This window comes from Carassius auratus, chromosome 23, assembly GCF_003368295.1.
Source record: "Carassius auratus strain Wakin chromosome 23, ASM336829v1, whole genome shotgun sequence".
NCBI lineage: Eukaryota > Metazoa > Chordata > Actinopteri > Cypriniformes > Cyprinidae > Carassius > Carassius auratus.
In genome coordinates, this window is record NC_039265.1 from 1,297,157 (window position 1) to 1,311,508 (window position 14,352).

General features: G+C 35.6%; 1 protein-coding gene across 8 annotated transcripts in view; it reads right to left on the bottom strand.

Moving 5' to 3' along the window:
* Window positions 1–14,352, bottom strand: part of utrn (utrophin) — a 194,496-nt gene that overhangs the window by 159,347 nt on the left and 20,797 nt on the right. For all 8 annotated transcript variants that reach the window (XM_026199164.1, XM_026199166.1, XM_026199167.1 and 5 more), the window contains 7 exons: window positions 12,731–12,792; window positions 11,202–11,294; window positions 10,045–10,122; window positions 4,282–4,374; window positions 2,788–2,960; window positions 2,172–2,287; window positions 290–441 (listed from right to left, as the gene is read on the bottom strand). In XM_026199164.1, coding sequence (XP_026054949.1) covers window positions 290–441; window positions 2,172–2,287; window positions 2,788–2,960; window positions 4,282–4,374; window positions 10,045–10,122; window positions 11,202–11,294; window positions 12,731–12,792 — 767 coding nt within the window. The remainder of the gene's footprint in view (window positions 1–289; window positions 442–2,171; window positions 2,288–2,787; window positions 2,961–4,281; window positions 4,375–10,044; window positions 10,123–11,201; window positions 11,295–12,730; window positions 12,793–14,352) is intronic.

Sequence of the window (14,352 nt, forward strand, 5' to 3'; positions counted from 1 at the left end):
GAGATGGTACTCACTGCAGAACACAAGATCCGGGGGGCAATGGGCCAACTCCTACAATTTCACATATACCTTAACCTACCTATCTCCACCCCCTGATCCCTAAATCCACCCATCTCCACCCCTAAACCTACCAATCTCCACCCCCTAGATGTGGACCCAATCATGCTCCCTGGATCTTGTGTTCTGGGCTGAGGTTTTGGATAATGACCGTTTGTCACACAATGGAACACCAATCCTAGACGGTTAACTAACTAAAGCAGATGTTTTCTGGGGTGACCAGTGCACTTACAGCGCGTCCATCCTCGTGCTCCACCTTATAGCGTCTGGGAAGTGTCTCCACCTCTCTGATGTCATCTATCGTGATGTCATTGGGAAACACGGCAAAGAGTGAGGTCACATACATGATGATGGACTTCTTATCCGGCAACTGCACCGCCACATCTGAGAGAGTGAGAGACAGAGAGAGAGAGAGAGAGAGAGAGAGAGAGAGAGAGAGAGAGAGAGAGAGAGAGAGAGAGAGAGAGAGAGAGCGAAAGAGAGAATTAATATGGCTGTGTGTTTGTGTAGTTGCTCTCTGAGGCCACTCTGATTAGTTATGGCTCATGTGAACTTGTGTTCAGGAAAAGCCATGTAATCCAATCAAGTCCAGATGATTAGTCTCAGGATCTGGGCTCTGGAATGTGCTGAACACTGGTTTGTTGACTGAAATTGGGTAACAATTTATAATAACTGCAAACTATTAATCATTAATTAAGCATTAGTAAACAGATAATTCATAATTTATAAAGCATTAATAGACAGTAATAAGCAGTTTATAAATACAGATATAAATGATTTATTCTTGATTTAAAAGCATATCTATAATGTGTTTAATAATTGTATTTTCATACTTTATTCATGATCAATTTATCATTTCTCAATGAAGTATAGCATTATTTACAAAACAGTTATTTAGGAGTTGCCAGTGATTCATAAGATCACAAGAAATGTAGTAAATTCAGGTAGTTATAAAGAATTTAGTAATGGTCAGTTACTGCTAAAGTGAGGACTAGTTATGCCTTGTAAAGCATTTATAAAGGATATTTAAAGGCTCAGATATCTTCTAAACAAAAAACGGAAACAAACACAACACAGTGATACAGAACATAGAAATATTAACAGCCTTTAAATTTCATTTGTAAAAGCTTTACAAGGCATAAATAGTCCTCACTTTAGATGAGCTCACAAAAATAGTTAACTAACAACTATAGTATGTTTTATAACTACCTGAATTAACCCTGAATTACAGTAGAAATACATGTTAATAAACCATTTATTAACACTATAAGTAATTATTACTATATGTCTGAATAAAAAGATGTATGAATGCACATTTAAATAGTTTATTAATAATTTACTTACAATTTTTTATTGATCTTATGAACCACTGACAACTCCTTAATATCTGGTGTGTAAATAATGCTATACTTAATTTAGAAATGATAAATTGATCATTAATAAAGTATGAAAAAACAATTATTAAATACGTTATAGATATGCTTTTAAATCAGGTATAAAGCATTTATATCTGTATTTATAAACAGCTTATAAATTTCTATTAATGCTTTATAAATGATGAATTAACTGTTTCCTAATGCTTAACTAATGATTAATAGCATGCAGTTATTATAAAGTGTTACCTAACATTGTTTTATTGGTTTGATTCCCTGCTTCAGGCGTAAACAACAAACTGACAAGATCTCCAAACAAGGTCAACATCACATCAGCTGAAGATAATTGTCAAGAACAAAAAAAGACAATTGTCCATTAGGGCTGTAATAATAATAAAAATAATTCGCAATGTGGCCTAGTGTGATTATCAAATTGCGAAGGCTGCAGTTTAATTGGCAGAATGTTTTATAGTGAAGCACGGCTCTGTGTTAATTTACACATGAGCAGCTCATTATCTGCCATGATAACATGTGTCTGGGAATGCAATATGTGCAAACATTTTTTAAACTTTTAATGAGAAACGGTCAAAGAAAAAGCAAGCTTTAAAGGCTCTCAATTGTATTAGTCACCAATGGCTTAATGTTTGAAAGTTGAGATAGAATATTAGTACCGTCATTTTACAGCTGTAATGTAAACTCATCTCTAATGACTGGACTTCTAGTGTCACAATGCTTCTTTACCTTCTGGATCCAGGAGTCTCTCAATGTTGACTTGATCTTTGGCGAATGTGAAAGCATGGTCCAGCCTCTCCACTGGGGTTAGATGAACTACTTCCTCCCAGCTGAACCCATGAGGCCTGAAACACAATTCACCACAAGAGTCTAAGAGACTGTTCACACATGCAGCGAGAGCTGACATCAGCAGCATTCAATGAGCAGATTCAGTTCAGGTAGTCACTTTGATTAAAGAAAGCCGTTTTGACTGTTTCGAAAAAGAACTGATGTGGACTGACAACAACATTTCTGCTTTGTGATGTGAAGAAGATATTCAAGCAGGTCCACATGAATATACATCTGCAAACTGTAAGGTAGTCTTTTAAACTTTCAAACAGCTTTGTGATTTCCTCTACCTTTTCATCCGATGTTACATTTAAGTAAATAAATGTGTGTGTTTGTGTTTCCGTGGGCTGATGACATGGTCCAACTAAAGCTTATGAACACAAACTCTCTTGACCTCTGACCTAATCAATAAGCTCCAGAGCCTTTCCCTAGATAGAGCACTGACAGAAGCCTCAACATGCCAGCACTGCGAGTGAGTGAGTGTGTGTGTGTGTGTGTGTGTGTGTGTGTGTGTCACCTGAAGTGGTGTAGGATGGCGTTGAAGGCCAGGCCGTCCGCCCAGCTTGTGGTGAAGTTGAGCACGTTGACGTTGTTATAGTTGCGGGTGCAGTTTCTCACCCAGCTCAGCAAAATCTTCTCACTGTTGGTCTGCTGAAGACTGGACATCACATCTTTCATGACGTCCTTGACCTACACACACACACACAAAAACACACAAAGGATTGTTAGACTATATTATTAAAGACTAGAGATGCACCGATTGCCGGCCAGGGACCAGAATTAGCCAGTTTTCCACATGATTGTTTTGACTAACTTACGGCGACTGATAATGTATTTATGTCGTGCCAGATGAGGCTGAATGAGATACTTGTGCAGAAATCAAAACAAGTGAGCGCAGCAGCACACACAGACAGTTATGGACGCATACTGCGGTGGAAAAATAAAATACATTTATAATATGATTTAGGTACGCAAGACTAAAATGTTTCAACATGACTTTAATGTGATTTTATACTAAAGTAGATCAATAAACAAGAAGTTACAATTAAGTGACTTTTATTTTAGACACAATAGACAACTTCGCTGATGTAAATAGTTCCAGTTAAAGCCACAGCAGGCCTGTTTTGTGTTTCTGAGCAACACAGCGGAGTTTGTTACTGAACAAATACACAGTTTTGAATGAATTGAGTGAGTCAATGATTCAGTGACTCATTCATAAAGAAAGTCACTTGCCTCATTAGTGAATGAATCAGTCGTTTGAATGAATCTGTTGAATGACTAAATGACTCACTCATTTAAACAGTCATTTGCTGCTACCTACTGGGTTTTGTTTCATATTTAAAGGGGTCATATGATGCATTTAAAAATTTTTCTTTCTCTTTGGAGTGTTACAAGCTCTTGGTGCATGAATAAGACCTGTAAAGTTGCAAAGACTAAAGTCTCAAATCCAAAGAGATATTCTTTATAAAATTTAAGACTCTGCCACGTCCCTCTAAAACGCCTCGTTCAAACACGCCCCCACGTCTCTACATCACTATGTGGAAATATTTGCATAATGCTGCCCAAATGTTCACACAAAGAAAAGAGGCATGGTTTCAGTAACACAGTTAGTGTTTTAGCCATGTCAGGGAGATGTGTGTGTATCTAGGACAAAGCAGAAAAGTTTCTGAAAGTAGATGCATTTTTAAGATTACTTACAACAGAACTGCAATGCATTTTATGGATGACCATTTTGTGAGGAGGTAATGCAAAAAATCTTCTTAGTGCATTGGAAAATTTATTTTTGTTTGTATGTGCTGTTATTATAGTTTTTAGAAAGGAAATTTAGGATTAACAAAAATCGGTATCGGCAAGTCACGCTTACCAAAATTCGGTATTGGCCAATACATTTTTTAGACATGATTTTACTAGTAAAAGCACATCAGATGTCCTTACAATCAGTTTTTGTCATATACACTTTTAAAATTAGAACCTCAAAAGTAGCAAAACCCATATGTGTGTGTTTTCTGACCTGCCAGTGCAGTATGATGCTCCAGATGAGTCCTAGAGTGAGCTTATGATTACCATCCACAATATCAGTCCCGCCGATATTCACCAGATCCACCTGAAAGAAACATAAATAAACAAAACCGTAAAAAAGACATATTTAAAAAATACTACAAAATAAATTATACCAGATTTTATAAACCAGAAATATTTATGAATGATTAATTCATATATATATATATATATATATATATATATATATATATATATATATATTAATAAATCATCACTAAGTGTTTCTGGTTTACTGTAAAAGTTCATTAGTGCATGTTAATTTGGGCAAGAAAGAAAAAAAATATAATTATACAAGAAAAATTACAAATGATCTTATACTAGAATACACTTTACAGGAAGGTTCAATTTCTTATTAAGTACACTAATTAAAATTAACTGAAAAGAAAAATTATTATTAATATCAGTTAATTTCAGCATTTATTAACATATTATTTAAATTAAAATGTACATCTGTTAATATTATTCAATGGACACAAGAAAACATGAACTAACAATAAACCATTGTATTTGTATTGCCCAACATTAACAAAGACACAATTTAGTTTCTTTGTTCAGTAAAGATAGTGAATTGCTCATTGTTATGATGGGACTGTACAGCATTACCAGAAATGATTTTCTTAATCTTTCAAATTGTATGTAATAACTCTCTCCACCTCTGAATGACTTTCTGACTAACATAACCACAGTTAAATATAGATCAGAGTCTGACCTACATTATTTCCAAGTAAACTCAATGTAACTGTTTCATACGGGATCACGTCTTGAATGTGGTTGTGTGCTTCCCTATGGAATATATCAACACACAGTTGCTTCTAAACTGCTATTAGTGACTCAGAGAAAAGAGAGAGGCATTGAGAGAGGATTACGGGCCGCTGGCTGATGTGATGTGTGTGATTCTGTGTAAACATGCCTATCTGACAGGTGTAGATTAACCAAACCTACACTTACCATTCAAGCGTTAGACTTAAGCTGTCATGTTTGCTTAGAGTCACTCACTGCGAGTAGAGAGCCAGCTCAACCTCAACATAATCAGAGCGTAATATTCAAAGAGCGTAATCAATCAAAAGCAGCGTCACTAAATGTGTGTCTGCATTTAAGAGAGATTACTGGAGGATCAGCAAACATCTGGACCAGGAGCGATGAGACATTAAAACACAGGAAACTGTGCTGTGAACATCCACCGCTCCGCTAATTACAGAGTAATGATAGACACTTACATCAGCCAGGACAATTCATCATCCAACCTTGGGTTATTCATATAATGCCCAGGGTTTGCAATACTTTTCTTTTGTTGTAGGGCTGTCAAACTCTGTGTGTGTGTGTGCTCTTGTTTTTGTGACATACCAGGACACAACTCTGTATAATAACATGGGTATGACACAGGTATTACAAGGAGATGGTGACTTATGAGGACGTAACCCATGTCCCCATTTTTCAAAACGCTTATAAATCATACAGAATGAGTTTTTTTGAGAAAGTAAAAATGCACAAAGTTTCCTGTGAGGGTTAGGGTTAGGTGTAGGGTTGGTGTAGGGCCATAGAATATACAGTTTGTACAGTATAAAAACCATTACACCTATGGGATGAACACATTTTTTTTTAATAAAAACACCCCTGAGTATGTGTGTGTGTGTGTGTGTATGTGTGACTAACCTCTCCGTGTGTGTGTGTGTGTGTGTGTGTGTGTCTGTGTGTGTGTGTGTATTTGTTTGTTTGTGTGTTTTGATGTGTTTGTGTGTTTATTTGTTTTTGTTAGTTATTGTTTTGTTTTTGTGTTTATGTGTCTGTGTGTGTTTATGTGTGTTTGTGTGTTTGTTTGTGTGTTTGTGTGTGTTTGTGTCTGTGTTTGAGTGTGTGTGTTTATGTGTCTCTGTGTTTATGTGTGTTTGAGTGTTTGTTTGTGTGTTTGTGTGTGTGTGTTTGAGTGTGTGAGTTTGCTTGTGTGTGTTTATGTTTATGTGTGTTTGAGTGTTTGTTTGTGTGTTTGTTTGTGTTTATGTGTCTGTGTTTGTTTGTTTGTTTGAGTGTGTTTGTGTGTTTATGTGTCTCTGTGTTTATGTGTGTTTGAGTGTTTGTTTGTGTGTTTGTGTGTGTGTGTTTGAGTGTGTGAGTTTGTTTGTGTGTGTTTATGTGTTTGTGTGTGTTTATGTGTGTTTGAGTGTTTGTTTATGTGTGTTTATGTGTCTGTGTGTTTGTGTTTAAGTGTTTGTTTGTGTGTGTGAGTTTGTTTGTTTGTGTGTTTTTGTGTGTTCGAGTGTTTGTTTGTCTGTGTGTTTATGTGTGTTCGAGTGTTTGTTTGTGTGTGTTCGAGTGTTTATTTGTGTGTGTTTGTTTATGTGTGTTTGAGTGTTTGTGTGTATGTGTGTTTGAGTGTTTTTGTGTGTTTGTGTATGTGTGTTTGTGTGTTTATGTGTGTTTGTTTATGTGTGTTTGAGTGTTTGTTTATGTGTGTTTATGTGTTTGTTTATGTGTTTGTTTATGTGTGTTTATGTGTTTGTTTATGTGTGTTTATGTGTGTTTGAGTGTTTGTTTATGTGTGTTTGAGTGTTTGTTTATGTGTGTTTATGTGTTTGTTTATGTGTGTTTATGTGTTTGTTTATGTGTGTTTATGTGTGTTTATGTGTTTGTTTATGTGTGTTTATGTGTGTTTGAGTGTTTGTTTATGTGTGTTTGAGTGTTTGTTTATGTGTGTTTGAGTGTGTGTTTATGTGTGTTTATGTGTTTGTTTATGTGTGTTTATGTGTTTGTTTATGTGTGTTTGAGTGTTTGTTTATGTGTGTTTGAGTGTTTGTTTGTGTGTGTTTATGTGTGTTTGAGTGTTTGTTTGTGTGTGTTTATGTGTGTTTGAGTGTTTGTTTATGTGTGTTTATGTGTGTTTGAGTGTTTGTTTGTGTGTGTTTATGTGTTTGTTTATGTGTGTTTATGTGTGTTTATGTGTGTTTGAGTGTTTGTTTATGTGTGTTTGAGTGTTTGTTTATGTGTGTTTATGTGTTTGTTTATGTGTGTTTATGTGTGTTTATGTGTTTGTTTATGTGTGTTTATGTGTTTGTTTATGTGTGTTTATGTGTGTTTATGTGTTTGTTTATGTGTGTTTATGTGTGTTTGAGTGTTTGTTTATGTGTGTTTGAGTGTTTGTTTATGTGTGTTTGAGTGTGTGTTTATGTGTGTTTATGTGTTTGTTTATGTGTGTTTGAGTGTTTGTTTATGTGTGTTTGAGTGTTTGTTTGTGTGTGTTTATGTGTGTTTGAGTGTTTGTTTGTGTGTGTTTATGTGTGTTTGAGTGTTTGTTTATGTGTGTTTATGTGTGTTTGAGTGTTTGTTTGTGTGTGTTTATGTGTGTTTGAGTGTTTGTTTATGTGTGTTTAAGTGTTTGAGTGTTTGTTTGTGTGTTTATGTGTTTGTTTATGTGTGTTTATGTGTGTTTATGTGTTTGTTTATGTGTGTTTATGTGTGTTTGAGTGTTTGTTTATGTGTGTTTGAGTGTTTGTTTATGTGTGTTTGAGTGTGTGTTTATGTGTGTTTATGTGTTTGTTTATGTGTGTTTGAGTGTTTGTTTATGTGTGTTTGAGTGTTTGTTTGTGTTTGTTTATGTGTGTTTGAGTGTTTGTTTGTGTGTGTTTATGTGTGTTTGAGTGTTTGTTTGTGTGTGTTTATGTGTGTTTGAGTGTTTGTTTATGTGTGTTTATGTGTGTTTGAGTGTTTGTTTGTGTGTGTTTATGTGTGTTTGAGTGTTTGTTTATGTGTGTTTGAGTGTTTGTTTATGTGTGTTTGAGTGTTTGTTTATGTGTGTTTATGTGTTTGTTTATGTGTGTTTATGTGTTTGTTTATGTGTGTTTATGTGTGTTTATGTGTTTGTTTATGTGTGTTTATGTGTGTTTATGTGTTTGTTTATGTGTGTTTATGTGTGTTTGAGTGTTTGTTTATGTGTGTTTGAGTGTTTGTTTATGTGTGTTTGAGTGTGTGTTTATGTGTTTGTTTATGTGTGTTTGAGTGTTTGTTTATGTGTGTTTGAGTGTTTGTTTGTGTGTGTTTATGTGTGTTTGAGTGTTTGTTTGTGTGTGTTTATGTGTGTTTGAGTGTTTGTTTATGTGTGTTTATGTGTGTTTGAGTGTTTGTTTGTGTGTGTTTATGTGTGTTTGAGTGTTTGTTTATGTGTGTTTAAGTGTTTGAGTGTTTGTTTGTGTGTTTATGTGTTTGTTTATGTGTGTTTATGTGTTTGTTTATGTGTGTTTATGTGTGTTTGAGTGTTTGTTTATGTGTGTTTGAGTGTTTGTTTATGTGTGTTTGAGTGTGTGTTTATGTGTGTTTATGTGTTTGTTTATGTGTGTTTATGTGTTTGTTTATGTGTGTTTGAGTGTTTGTTTATGTGTGTTTGAGTGTTTGTTTGTGTGTGTTTATGTGTGTTTGAGTGTTTGTTTATGTGTGTTTATGTGTGTTTGAGTGTTTGTTTGTGTGTGTTTATGTGTGTTTGAGTGTTTGTTTGTGTGTGTTTATGTGTGTTTGAGTGTTTGTTTATGTGTGTTTAAGTGTTTGAGTGTTTGTTTGTGTGTTTATGTGTTTGTTTATGTGTGTTTATGTGTTTGTTTATGTGTGTTTATGTGTGTTTGAGTGTTTGTTTATGTGTGTTTGAGTGTTTGTTTATGTGTGTTTGAGTGTTTGTTTATGTGTGTTTGAGTGTGTGTTTATGTGTGTTTATGTGTTTGTTTATGTGTGTTTGAGTGTTTGTTTATGTGTGTTTGAGTGTTTGTTTGTGTGTGTTTATGTGTGTTTGAGTGTTTGTTTGTGTGTGTTTATGTGTGTTTGAGTGTTTGTTTATGTGTGTTTATGTGTGTTTGAGTGTTTGTTTGTGTGTGTTTATGTGTGTTTGAGTGTTTGTTTGTGTGTGTTTATGTGTGTTTGAGTGTTTGTTTATGTGTGTTTAAGTGTTTGAGTGTTTGTTTGTGTGTTTATGTGTGTTTGTGAGTGTTTGTTTTTGTGTGTTTATGTGTGCTCGAGTGTTTGTTTGTTTATTTGTGTTTATGTGTGTTTGAGTGTTTGTTTGTGTGTGTTTATGTGTCTGTGTGTGTTTGAGTGTGTGTTTGAGTGTTTGTTTGTGAGTGTTTGAGTGTGTGTTTATGTGTGTTTGAGTGCTTGTTTATGTGTGTGTGTGTGTGTGTGTTTGTTTTTGTGTGTTTATGTGTCTGTGTTTGTTTTTATGTGTGTGTGTGTATATGTGTTTGTTTATTAATTCATTGTTTAACACATTATTTATGTTTTTATTGTAGAAATTTGTTGGCAAAAAAATTAACAAACAGCTGAGAGAGCTGATAAACTGAATGCACAGCTAAATGTGACATATATTATTATGGGTTTATGTGAATACTGTTCAGTTAAATAACAAAACGGTATTATGAAGACCATGATCTGGAACATGAGTGAACATGCCAAATGTGCAAACAAATGTTTGGGCTGTCTGATCCTAGGCCATCAAAGCATGAAGACAGGGGACATGTCGAAATGTAGAGACCTTGCCGTCAAAACTCCACACTAATGTCCCTAAAAGACACACAGGAACTGTAAAGTGTTTTAATTAGACTGCCCTTGCTGTACGTTCCCTAGGCAGTGTCTGTCATCTGATACAAGGCAAGAAATAAAAATAATTTTCTCCCGCAGCTGAAGCCCAGAGAGTCCCCCAGAAGCAAGGACACATGGGAAGATAGAGAGAGAGACTCACGCTGTTCTGATGAAGGACCTGCAGCACACGGTTGACGTTGTTGAGGGAGTGAACTCGAGTAGAGCCTCGCTCTTTGGTCTGAGAGACAGAGAGAGAGAGAGAGAGAGAGAGAGAGAGAGAGTTAGGCCATACAGTGCTGGAGTATTACTGTGTTTCTGAACATGCACCAATGCCTTGGAATAGTGAGGAGCAAAATAAATTACCATTCTAAATAAATAAATAAATTACCAATTTAAACTGTATATATTAAATCTGAATATACTGTAAAATGTCATTTATTTCTGTGATCAAAGCTGATTTTCGGCTTCATTACTCCAGTCTTGTGTCACATGATCTTTCAGAAATCAGTATAATATACCGAAACATTTCTGATTATTACAATGATACAAACATGTGTGCTGTTTTGAAAGAAAAGCATTTATTAGGAAAATAAATATTTTACAAATGTCTTTATACTTTTGATCAATTTAGCACATTCTTGTTAAAAAATATAGATTTCCTCTCCATAAATAAAATAAATAAAAAAATGCACTAACCTCAAACTTTCCCCCCTTTCCAAATACATTTCATGTAAATCTTGATGTGTATTGTATTTGCTGAAATATTACTTAAAAGTGATTTTTCTCCCAATCAGAAGAACCATGTCAACCAAAGTTAGTTTCCTATTTGATTTGTAATTTTTGATGCAACAATTTAAAATTATAACTTTTTTCAACACCGATTTCACTAAATGAACAAAAAGCACATGACCGAATCCAATTTCGAAACAGTCAGTTTAAAAACTATTCAAACCTGAATGACCGAAATCATCATTATCTGGGCCTACCTTACAGTAGTATAATATAAATACTGTCCCATAATCATTCAGTTTCACAGTCTGATATCCCATAACATTCACTCCATCAAAACAGAGGTGTGCTACTTTACAGAAGAGCATCATCTGACACGAGGAGATACTGTGAGAATGAAACACTAATCACGAGTGATGAAGACGAAGCCCACGGCCTCTGTGTGTGTGTGTAACTCTAAATCAGTGTTTGTTTGAGGCTAAATATAACATACCATTCAGACACATTACACTCGACTCGCTATTCAAAGCCTCCCAACCATCACACACACACACACACACACGCACGCACACACACACACGCACGCACCAGTGTGTTTCCCGTCAGCCCCTCCAGGAGATCCAGGAGTTTTCTGCCGTCTCTCAGGTCAGAGAACATGTCTTTGATGGGCGTCTTCCCCGTCTACAACACATAACAGTAAAGTTAAAGACACATTAAAGCATTGTTTTACTAAATAATCATATATCACATAGTAATAAACAACTACATGTTCCTTCACGTTTTAGATTTTAATATAATTAAAATATACAACAAATAAATCACAAAAAAATGCTAATTATTATTTGATAATTATATTACAGTAGTCAACATTTAAAGTGGATCAAAACAGAGAAGAACAGATATTGTTTTGGTTTTAGGACAACTTTGATGAATGCTTTTTACCCACTTCAAATGTCAACTACTGTAATATTATTATGAATAATAGCATATTTAAAGCAATAAATGTATTAGAAATGCCATGTAGAAACATTTTTGACAAACTAATCCCTGAATCAAGTTTTGAAAGTGAAAGTGGGAAGTCAACCCAAGAACTGACTTCTAGTTATCTCTATATTACCAAGACACAAGCACATGCAGCGTGTAAATGATCTCTCTCACACACACACACACACTCACACACACACACACACACACACACACTCACACACTCACACACAGGGTGCAGTGCACAGATGTGTTTCACTCTGGTCCTCATGAGACACACCTGGAGATCTGCTTCGGTGCTCACACTGCACATAGTGTGAACCATTAAAAAACAGAAATAACAATAGTCATAATAGTACTATTGCACTTAATTAAAAGAAACAGGATAATACGCTTATATTTTAAACTAATAAAATACCTATTGAATAAAATACAATTATTTTCTAGCATGCTTAAAAAAAATGCAGTGCTAAGATTTAAACGCTAATTGTATTTTTTATTTTTTTTTTGTCTTTACCTACTCTTTTTTTTTTTTGCTGTAGTTTTTATTGTGGTGGGTTGCACTGGCGGTTTCATCAGTGAATGAGATGTCGCAGCTGTGTGTTTTGCTCTGAAACAGGCGGCACACAGTCTAGATGTGCCCTTGCACAGTACTACAGTTACACTCGATCTAAAACTGTGCATTAACACCATCATTGTGCATTAACTGCTCTCAACTGCGTCGTACACTAATGAGCTGTTCTGTGTGTGTTTTCCTTCACATGCAAATGTGAGCGTTGTTTGCTCTCTTTAGCATTAACTGCGTGAGAGAGTGATGTAATTAAAGTGAGAGAGAGAGAGCAGAGCTCGGTGACCTCAGACACCAAACACCGCTGCAGGAAACCAAACCCTGATCCGTGCATCACAAGCTAAAGATACTTACACAATTTAAAATAAAAGTTTTTCTATGTCAATATATATAATGCAAGTTATTCCTGTGAATTTCCAGCATCATAACTCCAGTCTTCAGGGTCACATCATCCTTCAGAAATCTGTATGAGATCCCTAACAAGCACTTCAGCATCATGGAGTATATTCACAACACACCATCGATGAAGCTGAGGTCCGCCATCGAAGCAGAAGCTCGCTCTTACCTTGGAGAACTGTGCGTTGATCCACTTGGTGAAGGTTTTTTTCTGTACGGCATCATGTTCATCTGAAAAACGACAGAGAAGAGAGGGGTAAGCAGGTAAGTAAGAAGGCAATATGGTGTGAATGAGAAACACTGCTTTCACTTTCACAAACTAAAAAACTGTTAATTTAACTGAATTAAATAGCTACATCTACTGTGTACAATTCAATTCAGGGACAAATCCTCAGTAAGCAAATGGGTTTTGATTCTTAATTTATTAATTGCAATTAGATTAGTCCAATACTAGAAACAGATAGTAAACATGTAATCATTTCTTTACAAGATTATATTTTGAAGAATTTGGCTAACCAAATATAGGTTGAATTTCATTGTTTGAAATAATATATGGTAGAAGTCGATGGCTATCAGCATTTCTTTGGCTAAGAACATTCTCTTTTGCGTTCAACAGAGACTCATACATGCTCATTTTTTTCACAAGGTTTATTTTTTAGTGAACTATCCTTTTAAATGTTATGGATAGTTGTGTAATACTGCTCAGTGTCTTTCTCTCTGCGTTGTTTAATTACATCCAGTCCACACAGTCCTCCACGTGGGTCCGCTCTTAACTACAGGCCTTTTAAACTAGCCACTCATTGACAGACTTCTTTAAAATCGCTAGAAACCTTGATGTGAAGGTCAAGTAAGGGACCAATATGATGATTTCTTGTAACTGTCAATCAAAGCACAGGGGGCGGAGTCTGTCTAATGCAGCATCATGTCCAAACATTACAGCATTAGTGTCACATTGTGTCTGCTGTTCATATATTCCTGTTTGAATCCATACAGGGCCTGATCCACGAGGGACAAGATTCCCACACACACACACACACACACACAACAAAAATCACTGTGTAACCAGCATGAACCCTAAAGGGATCAGAGGTTAAGACCACCAGCCTGCTGGGTCGCCTGCTCTTTTGAGAGAGCGAGAGTGAGTGCATGTTCGTGTGTGTGTGTGTGTGTGTGAAGATGAGGGCCAGAAAGCCAGGAATGCGCTGCAGGCAACAGAAACGGTGTAAAGTGAGAAACAATCTCTCACACACAGGAAGGAACCGATCACCGTCTCTATAAATCACACAGATATCACTGGTCATCTTTATAAGAATATGTGAATCTCATTAATACGGTCAAAATCTGGAAAAAAGAACTGTAGGAAGTTAAAGACCACTGTTAAAGACTACCATTGCATTTTCATGACCATTCATAAACACAATTCTCATTCCTATAATGTAATGTTAAAAAAATATAATATAATAATCTCATTCTCATTACAAAATACCAAATATGTGTATATATAAAGCACTACTCTAACAGTTTCTTGAAAAACTGCTCTGATTGTGTAAATTGTGTTACTTGCAATGTGTGATCACCCACACTGTCCCTAACATTATACTTTTAGCTGGTGGCCTGAACATGTCTCCTTCACCTGCAGACCCCAATCTGATTTAACAATAGCCAGAAACGAGCAGCGATGAACACACACATCCTGCTCTAGAACTCTTATCACACGCACAAGCAAACACTTGCCTTTTATCTAAACCCTGACATTCCTCGAGTGGCTCACAACCCCGCTCTTTACCAACA